The 19,690-nt window shown below is 35.8% G+C and overlaps 1 protein-coding gene across 10 annotated transcripts in view; it reads right to left on the bottom strand.

The window, feature by feature from the left end:
* The window catches only part of LOC121316923 (receptor-type tyrosine-protein phosphatase kappa), a 164,784-nt gene extending 155,090 nt beyond the window's left edge, over positions 1–9,694 (bottom strand). For all 10 annotated transcript variants that reach the window (XM_041252296.1, XM_041252298.1, XM_041252300.1 and 7 more), the window contains exon 1: positions 9,510–9,694. In XM_041252296.1, the coding sequence (XP_041108230.1) occupies positions 9,510–9,582 (73 nt within the window). In that variant the 5' untranslated portion in view covers positions 9,583–9,694. The remainder of the gene's footprint in view (positions 1–9,509) is intronic.
* Positions 9,695–19,690: the final 9,996 nt, after the last annotated feature.

Genomic DNA, 19,690 nt, shown 5'->3' with positions numbered 1-19,690 from the left:
AACAATTTTCTTTAAATTTAAAACAAGACATTTATCTTGGTTCTGCCTCCGATTCTGAATCATTCTCTGATCCTATGCAGCCCTGTTGGTTTTATCACAGATATAGACTGCATGCTTAACTGGTGGCTTGCATAAGTATGCCTTATACTACTGCATAAAATGCTGGCATCTGCACTGCCTTCAATTGTAACCATCTTTAGGGCTACTAGTTGTTCCATTCTTGGGAATACCAAAATTCAGAAATGGCCAATTCCATTTGTTCCCACTTTTTAATCACCGTATTAAATTAAATAAGACACTTGAACAAATATAATGTTGGTAGTTAAAAGAAGTAACATTTAATAAATATTACCACAATTCTTTTTTCCCCCCCAATCAAACTTTTGTTCCAGTAATAGTAAGTAAAGCACCTGAAGACATTTCAAACCTGTCAATCATACATGCCAACAGTCCCTACCTGGTCGGGACAGATTTCCTAGCAAATGTCCCGAGTCTCGGTACATGCTATGTTCTTCGTGCGGCTGACATATCTGCTGATCACTAACTTAAAGTTAAGAATGCTTCACTATGTCTATTTTTACTGTTATGATGGTCAGTTGTTTATGTTTTTTTTTTTTTTTTTGGGGGGGGGGGGGGGGGGAATACGTCTATTCTGTGATAGAGTACTTTTATATACAGTACTCCACAAATTAACTTTAGTGTTTTACTGGCATTATAATAGCCAGGATAAAATACGAAACACTGAAAGGCATGTTGACTGACTCTAAAACAGGTATACTGCTATGTATTACCCGATTGTAATTTAAATAGCGCCCCTTTTAATGTAAACACATAATTAATCCTCTCAATTGTTTCTTTCCTAATTCTGCAGTGTTATATGCGGCTATGAGAAGTCCTTTTTTTCAGCTTCATTCGGCTCCTATCAGTCTCACTCGGCCATTGAAAGGCTTTCTCTGATTTTTCTGGAGAAAAAACGACTAGAGACCCGTGTTTTACTTGATGATGTCGGACCTGGTCCAACATAGAACTGGACAGGGAAAATTGTAATGTCGCACCTGGTCTGACATAGGACCGCAAGGGATTAAGGATTGTATAGCTAGAAAAATTGCTTTGCGCTCATTTTGTCATCAGAAAATATAAATTCAATTAAGAAACAGCCATGGTTTAAAATTGGCAATTATAGTTTCGTTAAAAGTAGCGTGGAAATAAATAACACTAAACAATGAAATACGCAATTAATTGAGCTTACTTACCTTGGGAAAGCTCCGCCTTGAGCGCAGTCCCTTAAGTCTTAGTTTTTCAGCATAAAATGCATCGCTTTGTCATTTGCCACCTTATTTGCTTTCTTATTCTTTACGTGTTTGACTGGCATTATGATATTTAATGGTATTGACTCGTAAATGATCATGTGAATTACAGCAAAACTTTAATACTATCGCACCATTCTCATAGATAATCGATTTCTTTTTGCTCTGTCTTACTGAAACATCACTTTTTTTTTCATAGTTGGTGCAGCCACCAAGTTGAATTTCAGCAGAGACATAGAGTTTAGTCACATGATGAATAACAAAAAATAATGGACATGGTATGTTGTCTTTAGCTACTATACACATATGTATATTCGTCTAATGTGCCGATTACATTTTTACCAGTTTCAAAAACACTTGCAATGATTCCTGAAATGGTATTTTTTTAAAAAGGGAAATAAAACAAAAAACAGTCAAAGTGAATATTATGATTTTTATTTATACTTCACTGACTTTAGTATTCAATTACACGACGAGTTAAAAACTAAAGTTCATGAACAGCACAGAGCATCCACTCTCTAGAGGCAGAATCGGCAGGCGCCTGCTTCGCCCACCCTGTACCAGTGCCCAAGTGAGCTCTTTACTAATGTGACGTGCATTTTTACAGAGGGAAATCAAAGAATCAGCTGCAAGACAGGACACAAATATGCTTATGTTAATTCTTTGTAAGAATGGTCTCAAAATAGGTTTACCTCAAGAGGCTGGAATCTCAATTGAGGTTGATATTTATGATAACTTGCGAAAGTTAGTAAACCGAGTGTTTCCAGTTACTGTGAAAACTGTGTGCATTTCAGCCTTAGAGGGAATGCATGCATGACAGAAAAGCAGCCCTAAAATGTGACAGTAACCCTTTATTTGTAGCAGATGTTTAATATATTTTTTCAATGCAACACAGTAGCAAATTATTTTTTTTACACACACACGCTATTGACTATTTTTACAATGTTATTGTGTTTAACGGACCAAGCTTACCCCCACCCACAATCACATTATTCTCTCAAGAACACAGAGATACTTAGAATGCAGGAAACAGCAACTTGCTAGTGTTCACAGGTATAAATATTGATTTTCGTAATGGATACTTCACTCAGATGGCAAATGACTAACAGGTTGTACATAAAATGACTGACATTTACAAGACAAGCTCACAACTTACCACCTAATACTACTGCTTCCTCCCAAGGAAAGACACGGCATTAAATATTCAATAACTGGTTATACCTGGATTTTATTCATTCATTCCATTTAAAATAAACAAGCATTTATATATATATAGCATTTATATATATATATATATATATATATATATATATATATATATGATATAGAAACCTGACGTGCCTGACAAACAAATGGACTGCAAAGGCTTAATTGAAATACAGCAATACACTGTCATATATCAAATACACTTTGCTCAACAACATGCACCATACATAAACTACTGCTCGATCAGCAGTAGAACAACATTAGTAATAATCTTAAGGCATTGAAATATTACAGTAAAAATTGTTACTTTCAAATTCTAAGTTACAAGCTTATCAGTGCCATTAACCCTTTGCAGTGCATTTATTCAGTGCTTGTCAGGTCCAATTTATTTTCAGCGTAAAACTGGTTTAAAAAGGCACTGAATCGCAAAAGCACACTCAGTACAGCATCTCCAGCCACGCCCCACCCCTTGTTTGTTGTATTTTTCATATACCTCTTTATAGACGTGCATACTAATAAATCATCTCCTGATCACTCGTTTTACCACCAAGCTCCTCAATAATGCGATCCAAGTCATTATTTTATTACTATAACATCTCAAAAAGCTCTGCAAATGTCTGTGATATTCTTTGAGCGCTGGATGCAGAAGCAGCTCTCTTGTTTATGACTGTACTGGAAAGGGAAAATTGCAAAGGTCAACAGGAAGTGAAAAAGTGACCCTGACCAGAAATGTCATCCTGGGCTCAACTTAGACGCTACCATGTGTAGCACCTCGTTCCGCTTGTAATGAATAGGGCTTTTAAAAAAAAAAAAAAAAAAAAAAAAAAAAAAAGTACCAGGAGCAGCTAACTCACTTTTGGTAAGTTGCCAGACGAGGGACAAGTGACAAGTTTTATTCAAACTTCAGCCCAACCCTTTACCCTGTAGGGGATGCGGGTCCTAAAATGTTAGTATTGCTTTAAGAACCTTAGGGATCACTCTTCCAAATTTTGTGAAACACTGTTGGTTTCAAGTTCCCCATTGATCATTAACAACCTCTGAAATTTGAATTTTTTTATTTCTATCAAGTTTAGGTCAAAATAACTCATGTCAGGGGCTCCAAAAAAAAACCAAAGATATTTTTGGATCGATGATGAGAACTATAAGAATCAAGCAATTCATTTTGGTATATGTGGATTTGGGATTTTTGAAATTGCATTAGAGCATTGCTTACAGCCACTTTGGTGAGGCTAAAGTACCACAGTCCTAACCGAACTGGTGTTATTCTTCAAATTTTGAGCTTCACTTGTGCTCCATCATCAGAGACGTTCTCAAATTCTCCAGGGAACATTTTTTTGTCATACAACACCTTCACCCAGTCATCAACTTGTAGACGCAACTGAGCTGGACCCTTCTGGACAACTGTGCCCTTCAACACTGTCACCACACAGAAATCCATACTTTGACAGGTAAATGAGACCTTTATCTTGTATTTTCTATCAGTTTGTAGTTCTTAAAATGCATCTAATTGAGGTTATGGTAGTTTCAAATGTGTCACGGTAACAACGAAATTTAAGTTCCACACAAGTTAGTGCCACTGGAAGCATACTGTCACTTTTTCTCTAGATCTGTTTCACAATTTGGAAGAGTGGTCCCTAGGTTCTTACAGCAATACTAACATTTTAGGAACTGCATCTCCTACAGGGTTGGGCTGAAGTTTGAATAAAAAGCGTCACTTACCACTCGTATGGCAACTTAAGTGCTACTGGTATTTTTTTCTTGAATGCCTTATTAGGAGTCGCACAAGGTGCTTAACATGATGGTAGCATCCAAGCTGAGCCAAGGGTGACTTTTCTGGCCAGGGTCACTTTAGATTGATCTTTGCCAGGTCACAGTTTAAAAGAGGGGGAAAAATTATTTGGATTTCTGAACTCAGCGGGCCCAAAAAAACAAAAAAGAATTTTTCTAGCAAAATCTGAGACTGTCGAGCAACAGCTGTGGTTGGTTGGTATGGAATGACCCAGAAGTAACTGAAGCCTCATTCATCACTGAATTTGAACACCGGAAGCAGTTTTATTAGACAGATAGGCAACTTTCCTTTTAAATTTATGTGAACCTGTCTTAAGGTTAATATATGGTATGTGTATTGATTTGGTTATTATCAAACAAACAAACAATGCCTTGCATGTTTTTTGCCCCTCCCCAAATTTAAAACAAAATTTCTGACATCATAGAAAAATCTGTGTTTTTCCTTGTTATTCCACAGCAAACAGATTCCTATGATCCCTGCTACTGAGCTATATAATCAAATTGATAAGGCGATACAAAAAGTCTGCCCTAAGTCTGCTTTGCATTCCCGGATTGCACGCCCTGGGCCACATCAAAACGGTGGCTTAAATATAGGCTGCTTTTTCCTTTTTGGAGCATTCACATGCAGCCCTGTGCTGCCTTAAATCGCAAGTGTGAATGGGGTCTTAGAAAGGGAATATTTCCTGTATCTATCAAACGGGGGTTCTTCACATTCAGGTTTGAATGCCATTGCATTCAGGTTATTTATTTAGGTTTGAATGCCACTGCACACACCATTCTGTCTCATTGTCAGATTCATTCAACAGAAACAAACACATATTTGTCAACTCATTAAGGAGCAACTTAAAAGAATAGAGTATTTCTGGCAAGAGACACAGCAACCTGCCAAATCAATTTAGATTATGTTTGTTAATTACCAAAAACAAACTGGTAAACCTAAAGTTTATACCTTAAATGACTTTACACAAACACGTAGCCTGTAAACCAGGACTATAAAGGGGACTTTAAATTTATCAAAACAGCTAATCAAAGAAAATGCTTAAATAGTTTCATATATTAAACTTCTTAGTACAAATGTATTTTCCTTACTAGATTCGTAAGAGTTCTATTAAAAATCCATAACCCTGAAGAAAACTCTAAACATTGTGACATTGATTTATATTAGGTGTCTTCATGAACTTACAAAAAAACATTGCCAAGGCTACAAAACTAGTATGTATAAAGCATGCACAGCACATGTTTGACAATAACGACGCGATAAGCAGTGGGGCGTTTGGCCAACATATCTCAGTGCATTGGTGCCAAATCTTTCTCCCTAGTGCACTTAATTTAGGCAATTAAACATTCTGTGGTTCTGCATTTACTCATACAACCAGGCATTTAAAGTATGAAGTGGATGGATACTACCTGCCCTATCAGACAGCCTAGTAATTGTGCAGCTTGTAAGTCATAATTACAGAACTGGTAAGCTTTTGAAAAGAAAGACAGAAATTGCTGGTGAACTCCTGAAACTGCAGAAGCAAGGAATCTTTTGTTTTGTGTGATCAATGAAAACTCAACTACAGTAACAGCATGTTTTATAATCAATGAAAACTGTTCTTTCACTCAGGAGTTTTCAATACAGTGAGGCGTCAATATCTACCCATCATTCTGAATCTGTAGACCCCATTATAGTCTGGCAACGAAGGGTCTGTATTGTCCTCACGTCAATAAACACCATTTAGTTGGCTGAATGAGGCACATTGCATGCTGAACACAGCTCACTGATTTAGGTACAGCCATTTCTTTACCTGTGTCTAATGTTAGTGGATGTTACTGTGGGATTTTTTTCAAGGTTTTTTTCAAACTGTCCCAAAAAAGTTATTCTGTTTTAATGGGAATCAATACCAGATCCCCCCTGTGCTGTGCAGTTCATGCTGGATTAAGCAAATGGGGGAGACCTCTTGTACGCTACAGCACTCCATAATTTACATTCAAACATGTTAACAGTTTTTTCAAATAATTTGATATCGAGCAGTGTTTTCATATACAGATGCACCACCATGTAAAACAATTTATGAGCTGATGTTCTGGTTAAATGCTTTTTGGGAATAGTTTTTACATTAATCACTAGGTCATGCTAACAATATGACTTTCCATTCTAGTTATAGAACAGTCATTTACTAAATGGTTTTATTACCACCACCCCTGAACACTGATGCAAATCCATATGTATTATATACATATTTTTATGTTATTTTAGGAAATCACTACAGCTTTGAGGGAGAACTATCATTTGGACAAGGGATTTGTTTAATCCTTTCTGGGCACAACCTTTTCTTCCTGATGCTATTTAAATTACATGGTCAACTTAACATTATTTACAAAAGTTGTGTGTGTGTGTGTGTGTGTGTGTGTGTGTATATATATATATATATATATATATATATATATATATATTTTTTACACACACACACACACACATAGATGAAGGCTATATTTGATCCCGAGCCATTTGAAAAAAAAAAGGCATAATACCACAGTGGCCCAATCGACTCCATGACTCAAATCACTTTCAATTCAAAACAAAAAATGTCTCTTTTTCAATCACTTTACAACACCCGCAGTACAGAACTGTTCATTAATGACCAGCAGAATAGGAACACATTAAAAAAAAAAAAAACATAAAGCTTACATTATTCTCAGAAACTGGAGAGGAACAGGAAATTAAAACAAGGTAAAGGCAACCATCCAAATAAAGCCGAAGCACCAACGGATAACAGCATAGAACGTCTGTACAGCAAAGAAACACTACGCTTAAAAAACCCAACTGTACTGCTGAACCTTCTTCTTTAATATAAGCATCAGAAGCGTATCCATGTATTTAAAATAATACATGGGCCTCTTCAGTGAGTTACAGGAAAACAATTCCATCTCAGGTTTCCGTGACAGTTTATAAATTACTTGAAACACTTGATGGAATTATTTTCCTGTAACTCACTGAAGCCCACATTTATTTTATAGAATATTATATAAATTATTTATATATATATATATATCTCATTCTCTCAACATTCTTCTAATTTAACAGGAATCCCCTCATTGTCCATGTCAGGGTGAATAGGATAACCCTATTCAGTAACAACTAATTCCAGCAGTTTGGTTGTCATTGTATCCAGATGAAATAGATATACTTGGATTAGCTTAGTGATTTGCTTCTCAGTTTTAGGGCACTGCCAATACATTTAAACAAAGGTTTTTCTAATTAATCTAAAACATGTCATTTACAGTTTGCCAAGTTGCATTTTGGATTTTTAATTAAATCAACATCAAGATTCTCTTTTTAAAAATCAGCTATAATGTGATGATGGAGTTACATTCAAAACAGGTGTGGGGTGTTGCTGGCGAGCAATGCCTAAGTGGACTTTAATTAAATTACATTTAAAATCCAACAACCTCTTGTGGTCTTTCAAGAGTACACTACACAGTTCAGCAATAAAGCTGGTTACCCTTAAATTAAGCGTGTTTAATGTTTTACTTAACTTTTATATATTTAAAATAAATACAGATGATTAAAGATAATCAAATTGCAGATATTACTCGTTGGTGGGTTTACAAAACAGAAAATTTACGATTACTATCCGCACAAAAAAGAAGCTTTAAAAACAAGAAACTGTCTCATTGTTTGTTTATTGCACAGCCCTCAAAAAGGTGCGGGTGGCGTGTTTCGAACTCCACCCTCCAGTCCCTCTAACAAAAAACTAAGGCCAGCACACATTGTCAGTACGTAACTCGCTTGAAACTATTCTTGAAGTATGCATTAAAAGCATATTTTAATGAAGCTCTATCGCCTTTTAGCCAGATATTAGTTTTAAAGATAAATGCACTCCTAAGTGTTTTTTTTATAAGGCACGGATTCGTGTCTTCATTAACTCTGACTGTACATAATCGGTTTTGTAGTTTAAAACTGGTTGTTTTTCAAAAAGACGCTCTGAATATAACAAGGGGCTTGTTAATGGGGTATTAGAAATTCAAACCACCCACTGCTTGCTGATAATTACCACCCCACCCCCTATCGGCAAAAACTTTAATCAAGGTAGAAACTGATAACATGTAAAGACATGTGTAACAAATACTTGAAAAAAATATGCTCCTTATACTTTCTTACAAGATGTTCAACATGATGTTATTCCTGGCATTTCCAGCTAAGCCATATACATTCAAATTCAACAGGTCTAAAGAATTGTTATAATAATGGGAACTGTATGATGGAACAGAGGTTAAATTTGACCAAGTACTACATCACTTTGTAAACTTTCAATACACATTTCGCTGTATCAGTAGATTTAACCAAGTAAAAAGTTGTTACAAAAAAAGCTATTAAATTCTACACACAAAAAAAGGTAAATCAAGAATCGGGATTAAGTCTTTTTTTTTTTTTTTTTTTTTTTTTTGGAACAGCAGTCAAGTGCAGTACAGGTTACACATATTGAAAAGTAACCAACACGTTATTAACTGTGGAAGGTTAAAACTAAAATGGCAAATGTAATCCGTGGGTCACTGTTTATAAGAACTGTTAATAACTACTATCCGTGTTCATTTCCTTATACAGTTGAACTGGCATTTAAGTAGACATCGTTTTACGTGATAAATAACGCAATTCGTGAAAATAAAATTAAAGAGTCTGAAAAAAATCTCCCATACGCCAAATTAAACAGGAATTCTGCACAATTATAGAACCTAGTTTAACAGGACCATTTTACGACCAAGCAGACGCACCCTTTAAAAACACTCTACACGTTTCACACACTATAGGTATGGGCATGCATTAAACGAACCTTTGTTGCAACTGCAAAGCACATTTTAATGCCAAATTATTCCTGATAACTACCCTCCAAACGTAAAAGTAACACAAGTACTGTTCAAAGCTGTATTGAGATTTGGTAAAGTCAACGTGTGCGGTATTATTTTTTTACAAATGTATAACAAAATCTTAAAAAAAAAAAACACTACTAAAATGAACAGTTTCTAGAGTGTTAATGCAGTAACTATATGCAGAAATCTGGGATTGAAATTCTAGAAATTCACGTTTAACCTCTTTTTTTTTTTTTTTTTTTTTTTAAGAGCAAAACAGCGCACACCTTATCTGAACGCTTCAAACCTATGCTTTTGTAACTTTCCACCCTGCCCAAACAACGCAACAAAACAATTAGAAAAAACTTCACGTACCTGCGGTAAACTGAGCTGCAACTCTCAGATTACATGAAACAAGAAATAAAAGAAATGGAACGGTCGTATCCATTTTTGTTTGTTGTAGTTTTCAAAGTTTACATATGAGTTATTCCTGCCGATTTATGCGCTCCATTCTCCTCGCTTTACTCACTTGGCTACTTTGTCCCTCAGTGAATGGAGAAAAAACTATAATGACGTCGACTTCCACATTCAAACGCAGCTGTTTGTAGCCCATAAAATGCTAAGGTGCTACCATCGCCCCCTGCTGGAATGTACTTTCACTTCTGTTCATTACTCGTTAGGACAGGTTTTTCAGGTAAAATTATAGTTTAACCAAATGCAGTGTGTGCATGACGAGGAGTGGAAAGGTAAGGCAACACACGTTTATGTTGTTAAACACTGGGACAGTAAAGACCACGACGTCATTACAAAACTAGCTAATGTTTTTACTGGTCTCTGGAGAGTTTCACTTTTATCAGCAAACGACCATCATTGTGGTATCTGTAACTAGGCTTTCGTGGGAGCCAAGCCTTCTTTCTTATCTAGAAAAGATGTCCCATGAATTATAGTTTCAATTTATGGTACTAAATTGTTTTGTCACGACGCTGCCTTCAAACCAATAGTCAGAGACAGTCCATTTGCCCCCAGGCTATCAGCTGTCAATTTGAATACCTGTCTGGCACCAAAAACTACTGAGGCTACAAACTTTTGCAGTGTGATGTTTCCAGGACTGGTGGGGGAGGGGTATGTCTCACTCTGATAAGTCACTGAAGATTAAAAGTAAATAATAATAATAATAATAATAACAATAATACCTGGAAGTCCCAAAAAGTCTAAGGTTTTAAAAATATGTTATTATTATTATTATTATTATTATTATTATTATTATTATTATTATTATTATTAAAGAGGAACTTGAAAGGCAGTTTAGTTCCCAGTCTTATTTTAGGTTCCTATAACTATATTTATAAGGAACACCGACTGGACCTTGCTAAATAAATTTGATTGTAATGTAATAGGTTACACTGACATACAAGGGTTAGTTAAATAGTACAAACTCCTGTCAACCAAACACTTGCCAACAGACCTCTGTTGGAATTTGTTGTTTGCTGTCAATGTCATGTGAGGAATTATCCATTCACACAAAAGTGTGTGCTGCATATTGCAGCTGTTTCAAATATATTTTCTGTTCAGTTCCTCTTTTAACAGTAGGAATTCAATCCACACCTTACCTACACCTTACATAGTACACATTTGCTAACAGCATTGACATGTTGCTGTGGACATGATCCATCTTTTGATGTTTGGTCCAAGGTTACACCCAACTAACTTTGGTTTGTTGTGCTTAATAAACACAAGGACCTGCTGTCTCTTTTTAAATGCTCTACTGGCATTCTTCCTGTTTCAAAGGGGGATTTCATATAGGTTATCTGTTAGACATCACCCATCTCTGGGGTTTTATCACCCATCTCTGGGGTTTTATCACCCATCTCTGGGGTTTCATCACCCATCTCTGGGGTTTTATCACCCATCTCTGGAGTTTTATCACCAAGCTCTGGACACTTTAAAGTGAACAATGTTAACTGTACTGTGCCCAACCACCACATCTCTCAATTCTCTACTCAGAGCAGCTAACTCCTTCCAGCCACTCCTTGTTTCTCCTCTACTCTCTCTCTCTCTCTCTCTCTCTCTCTCTCTCTCTCTCTCTCTCTCTCTCTCTCTCTCTCTCTCTCTCTCTCTCTCTCAGCTTTCCCCTTTATAAGACTGTAATTTACATTTTATCTTGCTTCATTTGTTTTTCAAGCAACAATGGCAGCCAATTCATTCAACCCTTTATGACTTCAAATAAGCTCTGTTTGTATCACTCCTACCACAGTAACCCCTCCCCCACCACCTTTAAGTGTCAGTGAGAGAGCTTTGAAGCTTAAATATAAATACAATGGTTAACAATTAGTGACTCATTTAGTTTCTAGTCATGACGTATTAGTGGTTGACTATTATTAATAAAAAAGTAAATAAGGAAAGGCACACCTGGATCCAACTGATTTAAATGCTCTGCGGTAAGCATAGTTGGTCAAAATCAAAGACTGAGAACTAGAAATAATGCTGAATGCTATGCCTCCCCACCCCCCTGTAAGTGACGATGTGATATTTCCTCTGCCTTTGCTTTACAATATATACTGTGTGTGTGTGTGTGTGTGTGTGTGTGTGTGTGTATACATATATATATATATATATATATATATATATATATATATATATATATATATATATATATATATATATATATATATATATATATGCAAGAAGAAAGAAAGAAACCCATACAACATTGTTGTACCAAATGAATATTGTTAAAGAATGGGAAAACATATCTGTTGATTGATCCTAATCCTAATTACTAATATTTTCATTAAATTAAAAACATAATTTTAATTATTAATTATCTGTAGTATCTGTATAGTTTGTATTAACATAATTAAATTAGTAGGTTAATTAAATTAAGATTTGAAATATCAATGTACGTTCTGTATGCTGTTAAAGGAGTAGTGTCCCATTCAATATAGCATTTATAAAACATCCAACTGGTGCAAGTACAGAAATCGCATGAGTAACAGGCAATGGTGTGAGATGCACTGCCCTTTTTGGTTTTCAGCCTGGTTCACACCCAGCCTCCCCCCTGTTACACATACCTTATTTGACTCACAGAAGGAAGTTGTAGCAAACAGATTTCAAGGAATGAGGAACGTTGTGTCACTAGATTACATCTAAAACAAACTGTACTGTCAACTAGGTTCTGCTTGGGCACTGATTGATAAACTATGAAATAACTTAGTAAACATATTGTGTCAGTGTCACAAAGATGGCTGTAGTGGGTGACGTCAGACCAGAACCAGGAACCAAAACAGAATAAACAGAGGGGGACGTGGAGTTTGGTGAAGCTGAGCCCTTGGTTGCACTCAGCATTTAATAAATGAACAAACAGAAAATAAAACACAGCACTTTAGCCAAAATAAATATACAAACAAAACAGACTACACAGACAAACATGGTGAGATGGTATATCTATAACTATTAATTCTCTCCTCTCCACACCCTTTCTCCACTCACCGAACACACAACCCTGAGTGAGTGAAAACATGCTGCTTTTATGCAGCTGTACCGAGACTCGATTGCTAATCAATCATTCAATTGGAGTCTCAGTACAACTGCACGTGAATTAATAAAAGTGCAATTCTCTGTGCTCACATATTATTACATTTAACCTGCATGTGACGTGCTGTGCAATCATCGTGCCTAAATACAAATATACATTTTAAACACTTGTGCGCATAACCCATATTATATCCCGTGTACCAATGACTATACACCAACATTAACACACTACACGCAACATACAACATAGAAATACACACAGGGGCGAGGCAACATTGCCACAGTCAGCAGTAAAAAAACAAACAAACAATTTTGAGAACCTTGCTAAGAAACAAATATAAATGCATAAATATTGGAACAATTTAAAACATTGGATTCCAAAGAACCAGGGTGAGATAAGTACAGTTCATTTATGTATTTTTAAAAGTGGGTTGACAAAGGAGGTGTACAAACTGTCAGCAGTTTATAAGCATATTCTCAAAAGGGATGTAAGGAAAGTCATCCACATTAGCAGCCATGGAAAAGCAGACAAATTACAGTAAAGAGCAATTTGCTGTAAACTAGCATGTGGATGATAGATCTAATTCTACCATCCTATTCAACAGATAATAAACCATAGACTAAGCTGCACCATGGAATTCTGTTGCTAGGTCTCTAATTAAAAATCAGAAGTCTAAATATGCAACAAAAAAAAGTAAATTTATTACACATGGGTCCATGAAAAATGTAAGTTAACAAAATCAATGGGGGAGTCCCGTCTTTAATGAAGAGGCAAAACTGCAAGCAGCCCTTATAAACATTTTAAAACAACTGTCAAGTCATGGAGACAGTGAAATGTGGATCTGGAGATCTTAGAGGTGTCAATTTAAAATGCCTAAAAATGTGGACTTTATACAAGCCATTCTTACCATTCATCATCCAGTTTCAAAATAACACTGAGGCTTATTCTGGACTACCAGAGGGAGCCTCAATGACAGATGTTATTGACAGTATAAGAGGGCATGGAGTTGAAAAACCCAGCAAAAACAACAAGCTGAATGTGTCCACAATGCTCAAGGCTGCAGGTGTGCAGGCAGTATTGGAAAAGCTAACTAATAACCGACACAAACACTTCATTTTATAATAAGGCCTAGGTGTATTGTTTCCCTAAGGATGGGGGTTTGGGGATGTTTATGAAAAGGGTTTATACAATGTGCTGATAAACAATGCAGGAGTGACTGACATAACCTGGTGATAAGCAAGAATTGCAAGTTGTTTTTTTTTTTTTTTTTTTTTTTTTAAGCAGGTTATTTAGTTGAAGAAGCAGACAAAGAAATCATGTTTGTTTTACAAGTTAATGAGAAACTGTTTAAAAGCCTATGTAGACTCTATAAAGGAAAGTAACAATGGGTTATTCAGAAACTTTTAAAACCATTTGGCAATATGGTTACTTTGAGAACAGCTGTTGTTTATGTTGGGGGTATCACACAACAGGGTCCCGGAGGTGTGTACTAGTAAGAAGACTGAATGTTAAACAGATTAAGTGATAAGTGCATTTCCAGACCTGGTCTAGAAGTAGTGATCACTTGCGGCCTTTGGTATTTAAATATTGACTTCTAGTCCAGTAGGTATTTAAAATAAATGTATTATACACCTTTACACATATGCATAGTGGTCTGTATCACATTTATATATTTTTTGTCTGTTTGTATTTACTGTATATTATTTGTGCCTTATTATATATAGGCACAAATAATATACAGGCTTGCAAACAGAGATTTATTTACCTAGTATAGTACCAGATATCATGTTTTCAAAGATGAAGATACAGTTTCTTCAAACCTGCACATCTGAGACTTGTATAGTAAATGAAAGTGCAGAACATGTAAGATATATGGATTTACATTTTTTAAGGAGTTTTTTAAAGTTTCTCCAACTGGAATGTGGTGGCATTATTTATTTATTTTTGCAATTATACTGCTATGTTTTTCATTCTAGTAGTAATTTGAAATCTAATATTAATAATTAATTTTGTAGCATAAAATGAGTGGTTGCTAATATGTGTGATCTCATAGCTCAGGCAGCTCATGCACATTGGGACCAGATGGTCACAGGTTCAAACCTGGCCATTCATGTATTCCATCTACCGGCACCTTATTGTCGTGCTGTTTTTTCAAACAAGATGCTGCCCCTGTCAGAAGAGGAAATTAAACATCCTACATGACACTAACAAGAGCTGACCTTGATGCCCTAGCCATTTTGTTTGAAAAAAATACAATGTAATACAGTCAAAGTGTGCTAAAAATGCACTGTTATGCATTTGGTTGTAATTCATATATACATTCAAATGTTTCAGTTTAACAGAACAGAAATCTTGCTTTACAATAATGATCTGTAGGAAAAAAATATTTTAGGGATAATGTTCCAGATGTAATTAGAAAACAGTTAACATACAGTGTACATTCTAATACTGTATGCATTCTCCCAATAATAATTTGTTTCATAATAATCTTATCATGATTATTATCTTATCAAAATCATTCTCCCATTGGTCTTGCTATTAGTCAGACTTTCAGTTATCCCTACAGGGAATCAGGTTGTCTTATTCAGCGTGACTACTGTCAATATTTTGAATTCTATAACCAACTATAGCAGGGCAGCCGGATAGAGTCTTGCATATTATTGAGAAGGGACAGGGCAAAGCACTGCTTATATATATGTTTTTGTTGTTATATTATTATTATTATTATTATTATTATTATTATTATTATTATTATTATTATTATTGTTGTTGTTATGTGTAAATATGACGGCGAGGGCTGTGTTGCTGTTTGTTTGTATTTGTTTAAAAATGTTTTGACGGCGTAGCAGTATGTTTTGTTTTTGTATTTGGTATTTGTGTTGCAGTGTGGATGGGAAGCCCCATCCACATTAAAAAACCTGTGCCAAATGTGACTGAGGGATTATCAGATATTTTATAGCTAGTTAATCACTTGGTCACTAATATAAAAGCCTGCAGTTCTCCCTGCTCTGGGTGGGTGTTCAGAGGAGGAACAAGAGTGAGCGAGGTGATTAGAAATAAAACTAAAAAAAGGATCTGTGAAGGCTATTGCCCAGCCTGATCTGGGTTTTGTTGTGTTGTTTGTGTTTGTGATTATTTTGTTTAAACTTTTATTTTGCTCTGTGAGCAGTGTTTTTTTGTTCATATATTTTGTTTATTTTTGTGTTGTAAATAAAAGGTGCACGCTGCACCTTTTGCCCTGCAGAACTGCCTGCTTGCCTTTGTTATTCTTTCTACTTCTGGCCTGACGTCACCAATTAGCCAGCCTAACACACCTACACACATTTTCATGTGAAACAACCGCTTTGATGTAAGCCTCCTAGTTTGACCTCAGAGTAAATCCTGTATGTTACAATATCAAAATTGTGTACCTACTTTCTAATTATGTATGACTGCATTCGTTACTGGAAGTATATATTTGTTATGGAGTTTCCCTATTTTCACTCACCAGTGCCTTTCTATATAAAGTCACACTATGGCATCTATAAAGGTTTGGCTCATCTGTGTATCCCATTGGGTCTGTGTTCAAGATTTCTTCTTATTTTATTTTATATTTATTGAGATGGAAACCATATATGTATGGACAATCTAAAGGTCTACACATTATTTCTTTGTAAAATATACATTCAAGAGTCAGTTTTAGGGCCAAATTAATAATACAATTTCTTTAGGAAATGGTAACTAGAAGGACACAGCCCAGGAATTTCAGGCTGATAATTTTGTACTTTCAGTGATATATTAAAAATTAAATAGTGTAGTCAGTCTAATTTGTAAAGTTAATACATATTTCATAGAATTATATAATTTATTAAAAAAAAAAAAAAAAAAAAAACGCTATTCCTTAGCTTGAAACTACCATTTATTCAATACAACTAACCAATTTAATTGGGCACCATAATGTTCACCTTAGTCATTAATGGATCACAGTAGGGAAATATTTTTTAGTGCTGTGACCTGACTAACCTTTTTTTAAATGAAACCGGGTGGTGTCAAGACTCTATGTTAATTACATCTGAGATCACATTTTTTGTACAGTATGTACCAAGATATTTAAAGGTATACTTGAATATGGCACCAAATTGCACTGCTCACTGTACTGTTTCACTTGTTTTTCAATATGCAGTTTTGTTATCTCTCTTCTTTTATTTTCATTTTTCACACTGTATTGATTTTGTTATTACAACTGTCTCCGACTCACAATCCAGGATTCACTGTGCTGGGTTTTTACCATTTGGCTCAATATATTTTCATGCTGTGGGAATTCATGAATCCCTTTAGTTAAAGTGTAATTTACACTTTATCTTGGTTAATTTGTTTTTCATTCATTTAATATATATTGCAAGAATGGCAGCCAATTCATTCAACCCTCTACTGCACTGTACCCCAATACAATAATACAGCAATAAAACTGTTGCCTTGGATAAAGGCATCTGCCAAATACAGTGTATAATAATAATAATAATAATAATAATAATAATAATAATAATAATAATAATAATAGTCTTTTAGAATAAGATTATTTAAAAGAATAATGTTGTAGATCAACATACAGTAGACACCCTTTATCCTAACACTTGGGAGGATAGTGTATTGTAGAACAAAACAAGACCTTTTTTATATTGTACCAGTCAGCTGATAGAGTCAACTTCTTCAACTCACTGAGTGGAATCTCACAACCGCCAAGGTCAGCTGCCTCCGCCTTGGCCGAGGCCAATGCAGTTTATAGAATGTATGCTATTAAATGGTATCAGATAATTTAATTTTCTAGTTAACATGAGACTAACGTGACCAGGAATGACTATGGCGGCAGATAAGTAAGAACAGAAAATGAGGTTATTAAAGAAGCCTTAATTATACCTCCCTGAAGCAACCATATGCCACATTGCTGTTTATAACCACATTACTGTTTATATGGATTTCATTACAACAGGCAGTCAGCACTGACAAGAGAATTCATGATCACAGCGGAGATGCTTGAGTGCCTGATACACAATTAATCCAGTCGAATAACAGGGGTTGAGTCTTGGCTTTTCCTTAACTTGCACCACTGGCTGGCACTGGGCTTATCAACTTTAAAAAGTGTAATTCCTCAAGCCGAGGAAATTGAACGTTTGATGCAGGGTTTTACTTATCTGTCATTCTGTAGGGAAGTGTAGTTTCAAATTGACTTGTACCATTATACATCTAAAATTACCAGATAACTGTATTTTGGAAATGTCATCCAGGTCAATGTATTAATTTTCTATTAGATGTCATCCAAGTGTGAGGTCTAGGGAAAGATCTGGCCTTCTGGAAGTACATGCCTATTAAATAAATATAGATTTACTCATTTTTCTATTAATAACAAAAATTCTGAATAACTTCATGTGGCAGGCCTTAGGCCTGCCCCTGTAAATAATGTATTTTGGTGGTGGTTTTGTTTGTAATTAAAAAAAAAAATGTATATAATTGAAAGGAATTTGCAGCAGGTGGCCGGGTGTCAATTGAAGAATTGATAATCAATTACCCTGATTAAAAAGAGGCTGAAATGCCAGTTTCTTTGTTCTTCTTGGGTTCTTCCTTTGTTGTTGTGGTTTGTGTTTTGCAAACCTGGAGGTGAAGGAGGAGGAGCCTCATGACTTAACCATGGGTTATCATAGTGTGTAGACCGGGATGCCAGCAACTTTAGGGTAGGGATTTATTTAGGGGATTTGAATCCTCCCAAGTTTATTTAGTTTATGCAGGGAGAAGGTTCCTGCAGCTAGACCTGCCTTGTAGTGAGAGCAGTGCTTGGCCCGAGCTTGACCACCTTTTATTTTCTAGTTGTTTTTCTATAGTGTTTTGTTTTTGGATTTTGTTATTTATGTACTGCATTGTAAATATCCTCCCATACTAGGGCTGTCATTGCTGGCACCCTAGTGGTGGCCATCAACTACTTGCCTGTAAAATAAATAAAATCTGGATGCCTGCGCTGCGTATCTCTCGTTCTCTCAGCGGATACCCACACTGTAACAGAATACCCCTGTTACACTTCTATATATGCATTTCTTTTCTTTGCATTGGTAAACCAAGTTTTGTTGGCATGCCATTAAATATATTGCAGCTGTAGGGAGGTTAGGCTGATTTGTGTGTGTGGGCAGATATTACTATCAGCCAAAATTTGAGAAAATGTCCCCACAAAGATAGTAACTCCTGAAAAGACGCCATTGTGGGGATGTCCCCACTTTGTAAAACATGTTTTTAAGAACTAAGTATGATTAAAAGATAAAAAAGTGCCAAAATATCTAGTTTGTTGTCGACTTTCACCCTGTGTGGAGTTCCCTTTCAATTCGAAGATGACCAACAATCAATACTTTTAGGATATGCCAGCCACAGATCAAGTATTTACTCAACATTTTCTTTTCAGAGCTGCCGATAGATCACGTTCTCTTTTGCTTTTCACAATCAGGATGATAAGGTAGGTATAACTAACCTCTCCAGTTGCGTGATTGCATCTTTGTAAAAGAGCTCTCACTTTGAGTTTTCTGCTACTCCCATGGCAAATATTGCTGGAAGTTGGCTTGCCACTTACCGGCATCAGTAACTCAGCTTCAGTGCAACTGAAAAAAAAAGTTATTTCTTTATTGCAACAGCTTACATCGCTAACCAATTGTAAGCTGCTTTTTAACCTACAGCTTTTGCTGTTTGTTTTTTCTCTGCTTTTGGCAGCTAAAAAAAACAATAACAAAGAGAAAAAAAAGAGAGACTTTCTCCACTGGAGCCTGGTTCTGCTGCACCCGCTGTCGAGTCAACGCCGCTGGCTGGCCTTGCCCGCCCACTCGGGGGAAAAAAAGATTCTGCTGTGAGTGTGTGTGTTGGTTTTTTGTCAAAATTTTTTTAATATATATATATATATATATATATACAATATATATACAACGCGTGCCTCCTCCTCTGGTCTCTTAGCCCACTGTGAGTAGAGTTGCATACACTGACCACCAATCTCGGTGAGTAGGTTGTGTGA

Source organism: Polyodon spathula, chromosome 6 (assembly GCF_017654505.1).
Source record: "Polyodon spathula isolate WHYD16114869_AA chromosome 6, ASM1765450v1, whole genome shotgun sequence".
NCBI classification, from domain to species: Eukaryota; Metazoa; Chordata; class Actinopteri; order Acipenseriformes; family Polyodontidae; genus Polyodon; species Polyodon spathula.
Note: the sequence above shows the minus strand (reverse complement) of the source record. Positions and strands in the feature narration are given on the sequence as shown.